The sequence below is a fragment of the Gymnogyps californianus genome, chromosome 3 (assembly GCF_018139145.2).
Source record: "Gymnogyps californianus isolate 813 chromosome 3, ASM1813914v2, whole genome shotgun sequence".
NCBI lineage: Eukaryota > Metazoa > Chordata > Aves > Accipitriformes > Cathartidae > Gymnogyps > Gymnogyps californianus.
Genome location: NC_059473.1, coordinates 93595987 through 93612099, shown reverse-complemented (window position 1 = coordinate 93612099; position 16113 = coordinate 93595987). Strand labels below are relative to the sequence as shown.

Below are 16113 nucleotides of genomic sequence, written 5' to 3'. Positions count from 1 at the left end.
GTTAAACTTCCCTTATCTACCCGAGCCAATACAAAGTTGTGCTGTTAGGCCCTTCAATTTTATGTGCCTTTGCAAAATCTAAAGGCAGTGCTTTTAGCAAGAATATTGTCATGGCTTTAGTCCAAGAACTTGCAAAAAAATTTATGGGGGGAACTATCCTTAGAGATGTTAAGTCATTCCAATTGATTTCATTGAGATTACTCATATTCATAGAAGACAGTGCCAGATCAAAAGGTGTGCCTTTGAGGTTCGTGTCTGTGACTCTGAAAAAGATTTTCAGTATTTCTTGGTTGTTGTTTGGTGATAGTAATGTTTCTGTTTCTGTACAAATTTTTCTTCTAAGTTATAATATTTCAATATATATTTTGTTTACTGTATATTCTTCAATATGATCTTAATTTCCAGCATGCTTATGTCATCAAGAGTGCTACAAACTTTCTAGAAGATAAATTAGAAGAAGGCATTTCGGATAATTACACTTTGGCACTTGTAACGTATGCATTGTCCTGGGCAAAAAGTACAAAAGCAAAGGAAGCACTGAATATACTGAACCAGAGAGCAGAACACCAAGGTATTGCACAGCTATCTTAGACAGTTGTATAGATGGATTTTTGACAAATTTAAAAATACCTATCATGTATCTACAGCTGCATATAGAATTAGAGATGAATAGAATCCTTCTGAATTCAAATCTGTTTTGAGTATGATATAGAGAATAAGCTAAGAACTTCCAAGACAGCCTTAATGAAAAGTGTCCATAAATGAATGACAATTCACAACAAAGCTAGGCCTTTCAGTCTCAGTTACCGTGATCCTGATGGGAGTACCATGATGCTGTTGAAGAACATTACTTGTCAGTTTTCCCGTGTTATTATGTGCACTGTAAGATCAGCCTGGTTAAAGAGAGATGGATGAGGTTAGCTATTCCAAAGTGGTTTGGATAGATCAGGAGGGTGTTGGGTAGCAATTAGTTAAAATCAATATCGGAATGAAGAGTTGAAGGATTGGACTTTCATAAGACAATACAGAGGTCTGTTGCATTTTCTGTAGGGAGCCATCATCTCATCATGTTTAACCTCTTCTGAGTTCAGCACGACTGAATTTTGTTCCCTGTTTTGGGGGAAGAACAGACCATATGGAGTATAAGAAATGGAAGTTTTTGGCTTAAAATAGTAACTGTCCTCTTGAAAAATCTGAAGGAATTCATGTTGTAGCCTAGAAACGGAGCTTCTTAGGTGTCCCTCTGTGTTTACTGAGTTAGGCCTTTTGGACAGTCACTTTTGGGAAAGGAAGAAGTAACTTTTTTGGAAAGCTTCACTCAAGAATGAGCCTAGTGAGCAGCCGTGCTGCCTGAGGTGCCTTCTCTAATCCTGAAGAGAAAGGAGCACCCCAGCAACAAGGTGGCCTTTTCACAAGGGCTCCTTTATGTCAGCACTTCAAGCTGACAACAAAAGGATCAATGTAAAGCTCACTGATATCAATGGGTGTGACTATTTGGACTCCAGTTTTTTGTATCTGGATTCAGCCACTGCTGAGGAAGTGCTTAAGTAAGTCCTTTACGGGACATGCCCCTCAACATTAACACAATTTTAAAGAACCTTGCTAGATCCCATATGTAAGCATTAAGAGGTTTCCCTTAAGTCTTTCCCAGAAGTCCAAAGACTTCAGTCTGTGGATCTGAGGTTATTATTGGTTCCTTTTGCAGGAGAATTTCGTTTCTGGATAACACCTGCTTCTGAAATTTCTGATTCATGGCAGCCACGGTCCATCGATATTGAACTCGCAGCGTATGCTCTGCTTTCGCACTTTCATCAAGACAGATTAGCAGAGGGGATCCCTATTATGAAATGGTTAAGTCAGCAAAGAAATCACCTTGGGGGATTTTCATCTACTCAGGTAATATCTTGTCTCAAGGGGCTTTGTTATACTTTCTAAATGAGCACTGTATATTTAAAAAAAAAGAAAGAAGAAAAGGACCATTTGTTTTTTTACATAATAATTACTGAATTTTGTTTTGCTGTAACAGCCTTGGTTATGTGCAAGCTTGCATTCTTTGCGATATTGGCATCTTAAACCTGGACTACCAGTTTTAGTATTTTGGCAAGTATAATAAAAACCAGAATTAGAGGGTCACTTTGATTATATAAAATATTAATAACAAAAGATCTTAAATTAAGAAGAAGTCATGCCCATGGAAAAATAATTAATCAGATTTTCCAAGCAAATATCTGTGCTTACTTTCTTTCCAAGGAGAGAAATGTCTTTCTATTCTTTCCATATGTGAGTCCTCAAATTCCTGAAAGACTATTAACTAAGATAAGAAAGGGGAGTAGGTTTTAGAGAAACAGCGTAACCTAATGCCTCTGTTGGCGGTTAGTCTTAACTTAATAATGTACTTTGTCCTCATTATTGCGTAGATTTTTGATGGGCCATGAAATTTGGAAGATCTTCATTATCTCCAGGAGGTTTCCATGTTATTGAAACCACATCTTGTAAGCTGTACTGGCATCCAGAAAATTTATATACCACTTTGGATTGCATTAGTTTAAACTAGCTTTTAAATTAACTACAAATGCTGGTCACAGTAAAATGTCACATTTCATCATACTGCTTGGTACCAAGCTGTACATATCCTTCAAGTGTTTGTTGGTATTAATCTGAGAGAAATTAGTTTTACTAAATAAAATGCAATTTAAGAACCAGCCTGGTTCCCCTGAGGTTCTAGTATTTTCCTAATGTGTTAATTCTTGCTTATTTTGAAGAGGCTGATTGAAGCACTAAATGAGTTGAAAAAGCTTTTCTCTATTCTCCAGAAACCATTTTTACTTGCAAGTTTGAAAATCCAGCAGTGTACCATTTACCCCTGAGGGTGAAGTTAAGAAATGAATTTAATCCTTTTGTTCTTCCATAGTCTAAACTATTTTGATTTCAAAATTACTCCAATGTTTCTCTAGATGCCTTTTTTAATTTGTGGAAATGACCCCATAATTTTTGTTAACTTCTAAGACTGCTTTAAAAAAAATGTTTGGAGTGTTTCCTTCCATGAGTTTATTACATTAGAAACTTAATATATTGTTAAACAATAAGGAGGAAAGTAATCAGTTGCATGTGTGATGTTTTGTAAGTTAGGGTATGATAACTCACTGCAATTTGTATACATGGTATAGCTTACTATGACTTTGCAGTCAGTATATTTTGCTTTATAAAGCTTTTAATGTTTGGGCATAAAATGTACATATTTCATATATACAGGAATACAATTTGTACAAAAAATAGCATATATATGGATGTAGATTTAAATGGTAGGGAAGAGTAGCAAATTCTGCAAAGCCTGTGTTGCTGGGCAAGAGGGGCCTATGAGCCTGGCTTGAGACCATATTCCCTAACTTTTCAGGGTGTGTATTGGACACAGCATTGTTGTACTGAGCCGTGCACCTCGTGCTTCAGCTGTGAATGTTTTCTGGTGAAAAGCCTTGGGTATGCCTTCTGCTTTAGAGCATGCCAAGGAGAACGTTTGTCTTCTCTGTAGGTGGTTCTTTGCCCTCTTGTTTTTCGCCTGTGTTTCTGAGAGTCATTTGAGCCTAGAGTGTGGAAGAGCTCTGAAGTCACCTTCAGCAATGGCAGATAGCATTTCTAGACATCTTGAACTCTCTCTGAATTTAGGGCGAGAAATGCAAATGTGAGAAATGTAATTGTAAGGACTTGGAGAAGGCGCTTCAAGGTATTCCTTGGTTTCCACAAGTTAGGTAAAGGCAGGCATATTTCTGCTTTCAGACGATTAAAATTGGATTCTCCAACAAGATCTTATAGCTCTTTAGGTCGGTAAGATAGATCAGATATATAGATGTGATAGGTCACTGTATTTTCATTCACTGCAATGTGAAAGAAGTTTTGTAAGTTTGGGCTCCCAAGCCGTAGATCTTCATCAGAAACTGAGATACACTGGAGGTTTTCAAGATGCAATTGGACAGGGTGTTAGATAATCTTATCTAGGTTCCCTTTCCCATGAAAGGTTGGACCAGGTGATCTTTCGAGGTCCCTTCCAACCTGGGCTGTTCTATGATTCTATGATTCTATATGAGTAGTCTGAGTAACGGCAGAGTCATTCAGATGCTTTGTCACTGTCTTCTGCAAAGGAGTAATCGCAGACATTCTTTCAGGGTAAATATTGGCCTCCTACTGAAAAAGTCTGCCACTTACTCCAGACTATTAAATGTTCCCGTAGCCCGTTAGTTGCATCTATTCTGTCACACCACCTTAAGCACTGGAGTTGGGATCCCTGCCGTAGTGGCTGAGCGTACCAGCAACTTTAGCACTGTTGTTAATCAGCTGATCTTTCTGGATTTTAAGAAATCAGTGAAGCAGGTCATCTCAGACAAGGATGCGGCACGGGAAGGAGAGTGGTTTCTAATCATTTAGAGTGAATAGGCAGCACATGCTGGTACCTTAAGGTATGGCACAGTCACCATGTCATAGTTAATGAGCTTCTACTACGTTAGAATTTTGTTACTAGAAGTGACCTAAGAATGAGTAAAACACCTTTGTATGCCAAGCCTGCAAGGCCAATTCCTTCACTGTCACTGGTTAAAAATAAGTGCAAAATTAACTATACAAACAGCAAAAATCCCTGAGAAGCATTAGAGACATATAATTAATTACTGTATGTTTTGCCAGAAAATCGTGGATGTTAAAATTCTCGTTCACTAAACTGTGCTGGACCAAATGTTCAAAAACTGCCTCTTGTGTTCAAAACGTGGAGAGCTAAGCCTGCAGTCATACACAAAGATAAACAAAAGCGAATTTTAGATATATATATGATAACGTGTTTATAAGCATATTCTGCAGTGGTTACACAATTGCACAAAACCTTTTGATCAAATATAGAGTATAAAAACTGGGCTGAACCCCTTTGAAATTGTTGCCGGGGGTCTGATAAAAACTCATTGCAGGCGTTTTTTTAAATAAATGTTAATAGTTTTTCAGACCTATAGCTTTTGCTTTGGTGATCAAAGTACCCTGAATAACTCCTGTGCTGTACTGGATATTTAATGCATAGTCACTAAATAAATCTAGAAAGTAGCAGTATCATTACTTTGCTCATTGGCTTTCTCTTCACTGTCCGCATGGTGTATGACTCTGACTGTTGTGTCTACTGGCATGTCAGGTCTTCCACATACCTTGCACAAGAGGAAAACTTCCTTAGCTGGCTCCTACCTCATTCTCCATTGCATGTCACAGTAGCTAACTTGTTGTCCTGTGTTGCTGTCCCTCTTCTGTGCTGGGATCCTTCATGCCAGTGGAATCCCAGCGGAGATGTGGAGGTGGCTGCATGAAGACTCCAGCATAATCAACAAATGGGACAATGCAGGGACTGTGAGCTCCCCAAGGCACGGCCTGTACACAGGCAGTTCACTGCGCAGGCTTCTTCTGTTTAATACAGAAGGATTTGTTTCTCTCAACAGGACACGGTGGTGGCTCTGCAAGCCTTGAGTCTATTCGCAACTCTCACTACTGCAAGCAAAACAGAAATCGATGTAACAGTGACAGCACCTTCTTTGAAAATGCCAGAAACATTTTCAATTGATACTCAAAACCGTTTTCTGCTTCAGACCAAGGAGGTACTGTAGAAAGTGAGGAATACTTCCGTATCGTACTGCTGACTGAAAGTACTTTGAAAATACTGTTTTACTCATCTTTCTTTCAGATTGCCCCTGCACAACCAATGACAATTACAGTGGCAGCAGAGGGAACAGGATTTGCTGTCTTTCAGGTACGCAATGCAGTTATTCTTGCTAAAAATATGCTCTCTGGGAAGGTATATTTTGGAAGCTTTATAAAACAGGTTCATAAGAACAATCTTCTGAAATGTCTTAAATCAGTACCAAAGCACCTTACTAATTGAAGAATGCTGTGAACCAAATATTGTGTGAATGGACATATTCATGTGATTGTTTATGTCCGATGGCCTGGCCTTTTAAGTACTGCTGGATGATTGACAGTTTTGGGGCACTTCCATGGGCCAGAACCATATCAAAGCAGCCCTGTCCTCCTGCAGAAATGCACTGTCCATTTGCAAGACAAAGAACTGCAGTGGTACCTTGGCAGGCACAAAGATCAGAGTAAAAAAGGCATGTGGACCAGGCAGAAATGCCTCATTGGGAACGTGTGGTAAACCATGGTAAGGCACAGATCGGTACAGAACAAGATTACATTGCTAGTTGTTAGAGTTATTTTCCTTTTATTGAAGTAGAATACAACAATAGTGCAAAAGCTAAAAATAAAATATTATGGGCAGGTTCTCCACCAGTTTTTACACTGTTCTGAAATAGCATGAAAGACAGAGTCAAGGGATCCTGCAAACTGCCAACAGTAATAGATGCTTAGCATCAGCCAAAAGTGGGGTCATGGCAAAGAGTGGAAGGAGGTATAGTGATCCCCTCTCTGCCTGTCCTGCAGAAGACTGTGTTTTGGTAGTATAAATTCAAACATCTTTACTTATATTTAAACAAATTAAGCTGGGATCAGCGCATACTATATTTAGAACTAGCAAACCGTAAATAGCCTTTTCAGCTGCTTGCTCTTCCCCCATAACAGAGATTATGTTCTGAAGAAATTCTGCCTCCAAGATTTTCCCTAACCCTATAAGAAATATCATATGAGAAGACAGTAATGCATCTGATTTGATATAGCCACTAATGGGTCTCTCTTCCCTGCTGCCCTGTCCATGATACTGGCTTAGAAGCACAAAAGTGAAAGAGAAGACCTTTGAAAAGCTACAGATAATACAGAAATATTAGTCTCGGGGCATGAGAGACTCATTTTATTGGAAGTATCTGCATAAACTCATAATTGCTGAGTGTATTGCAAAACCAGACAGAATTCCTATTAGACTCCTAGTTGTATTTGGGAAAACTGAACTTAAGCTGCCTTCAATTGTCTCGAAGTTTTATGCCAGGTCAGATTCCATCTCAAGTTCCTTCCAACCTGACCTTCACTTCAGTGTTCTTATGCATCTGGGACACAAAAAAGTATGGTGATGGTTGGTAAATACACTTTGGATAAAAGACCTTTACAAAGAAACTTTCATAGCTGCCTACCAGCAGTGAACAGCAGCTTGAGATACACCTCATTCATTCAGCACCAGTTTGCAAAACCCACAGTGCCATAAATCATGACCTGTGTTTATTAATTCCCAGAGGTGCAAATGAAGTTTACAGCGAAGTTCAAAAGTTTCAGAGGATTATTTAGTTTCAGACCTGCAGGCCAAGATAGGAATGAACATCTCAGCAGGATTGCGCTCACACATCTGTGGTTTCAGTGTGTGTGTGTGTATGTGGAATGTAACAAAGTGGGGCTCCAGAACAGTTAAGACTACTTAACCTTAATCATTGTTGAGAAATACTCCCTTATACTAAGTCAACTAATTTGTCAGGCGAGCTGATCAAAAACTTTTCAGCAAATTGTTTCTTGCTGGAAGACGCTGATTTGTTGAAATGAATGCCTTTTGTGGAAGCACATTGGTTCCAATTACATTTTTGCCAGCAGGAAAATTTCACACCCAAACCAGCGTGTCTGGTGAAGACTGAGCAGAAGTCTTCCACCCAGAATAGCCAGTAGTTGACTCCATGGTTAGAGGGCTCCTTGGGGGTATACAGCACCATGGTTTAAGTTCCTGTTTTGTTGTATGAACATGCAAATGTGCTCCCAAATAACTGGTGTTCAGGAAGCAATGCCGGATTATCTTCTTCATTTAGGTCACTGTGCTGTTGCCTTTTTCCCTGCAGCTTTGAGTCAGAGATGCTGTGACTTGATTCAAAACATTGTACTTAACACACTAGAGTAGCTTTCTCCAAAACCTTTTCTTTGCTGGGATCAATTCTTTCCTTCTGCTTCCTTTGGCAGGTCTGGTATTCTAAAAGAAAGAGCACTGATGCCATTTGAATGAGATTTCTCTTTTTCCCAGACACAAGCTAGATCTGGGTCGCATTTAATAAATCAGATAGCATATGACATTGTGATCACATTTCTTAAGCTGAGTTTCATTGTCTTAGGCCCGCCAAAGTACAGTGGTGAGATTTACTGTTCTGGGATTTGACTTTCTGGCCAAATGTAGCATGTCAAAACAGTAATTCATTTAAATATCACAAAACGCAAGATTCGGTCCATTAATGGAAAAGGCTGCTTTCCCAACAGAATGGATTCTTAGAAAAAAAAATCTTATTTTTTTGTGAAATCTCTCTGTCTGTGTGTGCGAGTTGGCAGTGCATTCACTCTTGACCCTGCAGGATCTCATAAAATGTATTTATTTTGGATAGTATAATTGCAAAAGCAGACATTTACTTGTAGCTTTGTGGTCCTGCTGTCAACAAAGTCTCCTAGCTCGTACCTTCCTTATCTGGGCACATAGTATCGATGACCTAAGACACTGACTTTGCAAGAGGAAAGAGAGGATGATTGTAGGGTTAGGGTATATGAAAGGCACTCTCTAGAGAAAGGAGTCGAAGAAGCGATCTCCCCTAGGTGGCCTGCTGAAAGTCTTGGAAGAAATAGCTCTCTGCTGTCTGGAACCACTGTGAACTGGGCTTGGCAAATGCCTCAGAAATTTGGCGTGGCCCATGCCTTCTGGAAGGAAGGAAGATACCACTGAAATCCAGGACTAGCAATGAGAGGAGGGTGGCAGGCTCAAGGAGGATAAGTATGGGCAAAGTGGATAGGTGAACAAGATCTCCTTGAACTCCTGGTCTTGTATAGAGAGGGAATGAGGAAAAAACTGAGAATCACCTGTTACTTGTTACTGAAAAGCACTGAGCATTTTTTCCACTCAGCGTATTTTTACTAGACTTAGGCAAGGGACTGAATGTTATTCAGTGTGATGGTACTGAGAAAGGTACGCTGTGAAATGTACACATATTTCTCCATTACAGTTTGAGTGGATACTAAGTAGTCAAAAAGGGACAGAAAAATATTGGAGATGATTTCATTGAATTCATGCCCTCAATCATGCACATTTGTGCTGCTAGTTGAAGAACAAAAAGGGTAGGGAAACAGACATTGATTAGGGCATTGTAAATGAGTCATGTTTTTTGAAACGTAGTGCAGTTGATTGGGTCAGATACTGTTACAAGCACCTTTCTCATGCAGAAGATTAGCTTTTAGTTTTCTGTTCTTGGGCCTCTCACCAGAACTGGCTGCAGTATGACAAGACTGGACCAGTTCTGCCTTTAGCTTTGGCAACTGCTTCTTAAAAGGGTTAAGAGGAAATGCAGTTACTTGTTTTGTTGATTTAATGCTAGTTTCTGTATAATAGCCTTCTGTCCCCAAAGTAAGAGTGTATAAAGAAGGAGGCTTTAATTAAACTCTTGTGTTGTGAAAAAGATTTTTCCTTCATTGTCATGAGAAATCAGGAAAGGAAAGTCAGACCGTAACAGTGATAACTTATTCCATGAAAATACTAGCTGATTGACCTGTTCAGTATGTGGTTTCAGACATCCTGCATTGGCAGTAAATTCCCATTCATTAGCTTTTTCTGGCAAAAGTTAAAACAGCTTTGTTTCTGTGATGACAGATCATTGAGGCACTGCCAGCTTGTCTTCACCAAACTTTCTGCATGCCTTTAACTGGCAGGCTTTCTGGATTGGCTTCATCCGCGGTACTGCTTTCTCCTTCGGAGCAGTTGTACAAGATAAATCTTCACTGTTGCACCACAGTTGTCCTGAGCGCCTGTACAGAATTGGCTCTGTACTCATACAGCAAGCTAAATTCAGCAATGCAGGGCAGCGCAACGGGAATCATGTGTGTAAATTGAAAGAAAGAGCATAGCTTTCATATCAAGGAGTGAGAGACGTAGCAGCAAAAGGAAAAACCTGAAAATAAAGACTCCTCTGTTTGCACAGACTTGCTAGCCTATAACTGACTTGCTAACCTGTAACTTGGACAACCCCCTGTCATACCTTTAAATTTGGACTGACAGTTTTCCATTTGCTGCCAGAAACTGTTGTAAAGGGACTATGATTTTCCAGAAGCACTCTTCATTCCCTTTTCCTTAGCCAAGCAAAGTGCATGTTTGGGTCTTGCAAGGGGAGTTATTTGAGCCACTTTCTGATTATTTTTCTACCAAAATCAAAGAAGATGATCCCCCCCTGCCCTGCCATATGTTTTATCTTGATGACTAAGGGAACAGATAATGATTAGTAGTTTGTATGTGAAAACTGTATGCGAACTTACTGTTCTGTTGTTGGTGAAAATCACTGTTTTGCCAAATAATGTCAACTGTTCTTTGATAGTAAATATTTCCTTAGTTTCTTGTATTTGATTTTGTCATCCTAGGGTTTTGAAAGTTGAGTGTCCTGATTCATCACACTGAAGTGATGAATTCTCTTCATCACTTGGACAAGACCCATTCTCTTGTCCTCTGTCAGAGGTGGTGTCCCGTTTGTGCCACAGCAAAGGCATGCTGCAGTTACCATCAACATCGCATCGGGTGTTAATCAGTCTGAAGCACCTTAGAATGTTTTCTCAAAATTAAATTTCATTGTTGGTGTCTTTTATTGGGTATAAGTACACGAGTGTGCTAGAGCTGATGTGCTGGCACAACTGATATTGTTCATTATCCTGTATCCCATAGCGGCCAGCAGAGAGAGGATGACCAATGAAGGCTACTAGAACAGGGCAAGCATGAAATGATATCTCACTGGTATACCTTCTTGCCCTTCACCAATTTGCAACACAGTGCCTTCCCAATCCACAGGTCACCTCTGTGTGCTCTCTCTGGCTTGGTAGACATTTTCTTGATAGATCTTGTTTTCTTCCGTACATGTGTAACTTTTAAAATATTTCTAAACTTTTAACAACCACAGCTTCTTGCGGCAAGTAGTTCTGCAGCTGATGGTGTATTGCATGAAGAAGCACTACCTCTTTCTCCTCTTGAATCTGCTCCTCTAGTTCTTGTATTTGGAGAGAAGGCATAAGAGGGACTCTGTTGGGTCAGAGCAAAGCTCAATCTAGCCCAGTGTTCCGTTTTCCACAACAGCCAGAGGTGGATGCTCAGGAGAGAGTGTAAGAAGGTAAATACATGTAATATATTACCTGACTGTCTTCCACCTCTTGCCATGTATTATTCGAGACCTTCAGCTGGAGATAGTTTCTGTGGGCTTAGAAAATTTTGGTTCCATGAAGTTGTCTATTTTGCCCTTGAACGCTTGTACAGTTCAGTATCTGCAGCATCTTGTGGGAAGGAATTCCACAATTTAATCTTGCATTCCTATTCATCTTTCCCATGCAAGTCATTATTCTGTAGACCTTTACTGTGTTCTTCCAATTTACCTGTTTATGGCTGAATTTTCATCGATTTTACCATTTCTTAAATGGTAAACAGATCTGGTAGTAATCAGTTCAAAACCCATTATTATGTACATAAAAATTCTTTCATTCTGCAACTCTTTGCAGTAATCCTCATCTTTGCTACCTCAAATTAATTAGTGTAATCAGCAAACTTTATCACATCAGGATTCACCCTGTTTTCTACATCATGTATGGATATGTTTTATGGTGGTCACCCAGCACAGATTTCTTTAGGACTCCACTCCTTTCATTTATGAACATTAATTCCCACGCTCTATTCCTGTTTTCTAACAGCCCTTTATCCCTTGGCAGCTTCTTTTGTTCCGGTACCTTTGGCTAGTAATCTTCCTAAAGAGCTACATGCCAATGTAACATCCAGGTAGCTTATACTAGACAGAGCTCTGTTGTCCACATTTTTTCATTTGATTCAGGTAGCTGGTGAGTTTATCGCAACAGCCTATTCTCCAACATGTCATATTTACTCCTTTGTCCACTAATTTGACTCTTTATTATCGTTTCGACCATGTTTTCTGGTACAGATACCAAGTTTACTTGATATCCACAGTTTCCTAGACTCCCAGTACTCTTTTAAAAATTGCTGTCACATTTATCATCCTCCAGTGTGGTACTAAGGCAATTTTAAAGAAACACTGCAGGTAATGATTCAGCTGTTTCTTTACCTCATCAAGTTCAATTCTGTAGGCAGTACAGTCTGGTTTTTTACTGCATGATTTTCTGTCATGGCTGATAACATGAGAGTACTCATTGGTTGCTCAGTTCCAGCTCCAGCATTTCTGCTTTGGCTGTTGGCATTGGTAATTTTATAGGATATTGAGATAATCAGGCTATCTCCTAATTATTCAGACCTCTGTTAAGGGCTTCTGGTTTTACCACTCTTCTACCACTGTTTCAAGCATCTTATACACGTCTACACTAGAAGAATGGGAAACTCTTCAAACTGTGCCTAACAGATGAGCTTATTAATGTGACTGTCCTGCACTGGACATCCTGTCATACTTCCTTACTTGGCTCACTTAGCAGATCTTGGCAGTTGTTGAGCAGAAAGGGCAAGAGCTCTGTTGTTGAGGCAGACTGAAGACTGTAGCTTTGTCTTTACGCAGATGAACCAGATGATGAAACTACTTACTTAACTGCAAGAAGACTGTGTTGTTCTGAGCTTGGAGTAACATGCTATTCCTCATCTGTTTTGAGTGTATGAATGCTGTGACATGAAGACTGAAGACAAATTCTGTACATACGCTATGTATTTGCTCTTCCTCTGCTTTCATATATAGCCTATCTCTTTTAACCCAGTGGGTGTCGGTCTCTGAAGTTTGCCTTTATTCATCCCATTTCATGCTGTCAGGAAGTAGCTGCACACATTATAAACCAACAGACAACAACTAGGGAGAAAATTGCTGGTTGTCCTAAAGCTCCCTTGTGTTTGCCTCAATTGTGTCCTGCTAATTGCATTGGTTCTGCTGCATTACAAAGTGTTCAGAAAGGATATTTCATTCAGAGAATTCCTATGAATCTCATGTGTGCAACTGTCAGCTACAAGGCCATGTATCCTGTCTCATGTGAGCATTCCTCTGGCATTATACTGTTAGAAACTTAGCGTTTTAACCACACAGATTTGCTTTACATATGTCATCTAATGTCTCTACTTGCAATCCACAGCTTAATGTTATTTACAACACAAAACATACTGATCAGAGGCTCAGATCTGTCCGAAAACAAGAAGCCTTTGACTTGAATGTTGATGTAAAGGATGACAAAGATGATAAAAACCATTTGACCTTGAATGTGTGCACAAGGTAAGTAATTCAATTGGAGCATCGGATACACCTCTTTGTCTATACAGCTTTTACATTATTTAAAATGAGCTAAATTATCCTTTTGTTTGTATGGATTTACTAATGTATGGGATATAAATGTGTAACTAAAGAGAATAAAAGAATTACTTTGTAAAAATGGCAGTAGTTAAACTAAGAAGCAATTCATAAGTCAATAAATAGTGATAGATCTTTTGTGCAAAATTGTTGCTGGCCGGGTGATATTTTTTTGCTGGTATGCATAAAGATGGTGGTATCCTAAATGTTAGAGGTGTATGGAAGAGTTTGTGTGAAATACAAGAAAAAACTCAAAGGCTTCTTTGGTGCAAGTGGTTCTTAGCTATATGGAGAACTGTGGACAGACTTGAAAATTGAACCAATGTCTTCCACATTCTAACTTCTAGTAGCAGACTGTGACAAGTGCCCATTACTATTACCTTTCATGAACAGAATGCTTTGCTTTTGATCTGGAAGTAGATACTTCTTTTTTTGTAAAGAGAGAAGGAACTTCTGAAGTGCTGAAAACACCATGAAATAGAAGTAATCATTCTTTGGTCATCTCTATTAATAAACTTTGCTCAGAACAATTTTGGCAGGAGTCAAAATCCATGTTTACATAATGATAAATTCAGCTGGGGTTTTGTCTTATTGTGCAAGTATCTTTGTGGTCTTTCATTTACCAATATGTCTTATAGTTATGAATTTGGTAATGTAATATAATATAACGTAAGCAGCATTCTGGAGTTGAAAGAGGTGATGAGTTTTCCGGACAGGCTAATTCTATTCTTTCTGCTGAATAAGGGAGGGGAGAGGTGCATCGGGGATGATGTTTCTTGTTCAGTAAGCGCCTACTAAGAACTGAGCTGAGACTACTGAAGTATCATCTCAGAGACCACAGAACAGCCACCAGGTGTTACCTGGATAGAATTTGGATCAGATGAGAACAGGTGACATTGAATAGTCATATTGCATATTCCTAGGGCAGCCAGTCATTAAACCAAGTTGTTTCTTTGACTGCTTTACTGCCTCATTTTTACTTGCTGTGAAAGTGTTTATACATGTATTTAAAAGAAATATATGAAGATGTTTGTTCTCTGGCAGTTTCTTCAGTATGCACTTCTTATTGTAGTTAGAGCGCTGCATATTTCACAGAAAACCCTATACGACGTGGTATCTATATATATTTATGTTTTTTGTCTTCAATCTTTTATTATCTACAAGGATGTTGAGATGACTACATTCTTTGTATTTTAGGATTTAATCTGTTTGTGAATACTTCCTCTAGAAACAGTTTTCTTCTTGTGACATTATAATGGGTTCCTTGTAAATGCAAGACTTGCAAAGTACCACCTGATCCACCGTGATTTCTCTTGCATTCCTTTCCTCCACAACCTCTTTTTGTTATTAATTTAAACTTTAAACACCGTACGCCTAGAACTATTTTTATGCTCTGCCTACCACAAGGGAGCTGTGACTGGAGATGGAGCCTCTAGGTGACACCATCATACAAATAATCAGCTACAGTGAATATGATTTCAGTACAGAGAGGATTGATTTAATTTGGGAAATAGCCAGCAGGCACAAAGCCAGAGCCCTGTTTTTATGTGTTTCTGGTAACCAATTCAGTGATACAGATGGTGGGCAGGGACGCTAGAATACATGAGAGCTCTTGAAATAGAATGAGATTGTTCTCTTTTAAAGTTTTCTATGAAGTGTCAACAGCTTCTAAAGTGTAGCACAAACTCCTGACATGTAAAGGGCTTACATGATGGGTCTGGGATAAGTCTTGGCTTAGCATTCTGATTTTCTAGCTAAGACCTTTGGCTCAGGAATACAGACAGGAAGGGCTTCATCTCTCTGGGAAGGCTCTAGGGTGATGATGTTTTAATTGCAAAGTGTTCAAAGGATAGGGGGAAATCTAGTGGCGTTATAAAACTGCCCCGGGAGAATATTTGGAACATAAGATCCATCAACTCTTATCATGGAAAGTGGACTGGTATAAGTTCTAGTGAGTCTGTGTTTCTATTCTTTAGGCTGAGACTTTGTCTCTGGTTGCTTGGCTTGATAGACTAGTCATCCTCTAATTTTTTTCCCTATATATTGCATATAATATATGCATTATCTATATTAAATTCCTGAATTAGTTTAAAGTTGGTCTACTTACAATCTTTACAACATGATGTAACATTCTGGTAGAGAAACCAAAGTAGACAAATACAGAAAGACTGCTGATCTCAACCAGTTTAGCTAGCTGTGGGTATGCATAGTCAGGTAATGGAGACTGCAGCTTTGCAATTTTTGTCTTTCTCTAATCTGCGGAATATTCCACCTTCTTTCAACCAGCTTGATAGTGACTGGCCATGGTCATCTCAGCTGGGTATCATTTATGACACTGGAGCAGATGATGTCTCATTCAAATTGAACTGATTGTTGGTTAGAGGAGCTAACTCACTGGGAGGCAAATACCCAGGGCTGCCAGTTTCTTCTCCGGTCAGTCTTGTTGCCTGCATACCATTTCCAGGCATGAGAAACTGATCGCTGATGGTTCTACTCACTCTCTTGTTTATGCTTTCTGCCTACAGTAGCTTGGTGTTGTTTTCTCCTCTTCGCATCATCTATGAGAGGGTCTCACACATATCTCATATTACTGAAGAGCTGAAACATAAAATTCAACTCAAAATATTCTCAGTTCTCTCCAGGTACAAGTTTCAAGTCTTCTTTCTTTCTCTTACTGGTCATTCGTCTTGCATGGTGATTTTTTTTTTCTTTTTTAAGAGACCATGGAGTTGAAGAGATGATACCAGGAGCCACTCCCAAGGCTGTCTCTCTTCTTTGTTAAGACAGCCAGATCCTCATAACTTCTAGGGATATTTCTTATTCACTTCTTGACAATACCAAGCTGGTTTGGTTACCTGTTGGTATTTTGGTAGCACCCCAG

General features: G+C 39.3%; 1 protein-coding gene across 1 annotated transcript in view; it reads left to right on the top strand.

Annotated features, from left to right (window-relative positions):
- The window catches only part of CD109 (CD109 molecule), an 86658-nt gene that overhangs the window by 60857 nt on the left and 9688 nt on the right, over nt 1-16113 (top strand). Inside the window, exons 26-30 of the mRNA XM_050894440.1 lie at nt 406-571; nt 1706-1896; nt 5463-5618; nt 5705-5770; nt 13021-13157. Coding sequence (XP_050750397.1) covers nt 406-571; nt 1706-1896; nt 5463-5618; nt 5705-5770; nt 13021-13157 — 716 coding nt within the window. The remainder of the gene's footprint in view (nt 1-405; nt 572-1705; nt 1897-5462; nt 5619-5704; nt 5771-13020; nt 13158-16113) is intronic.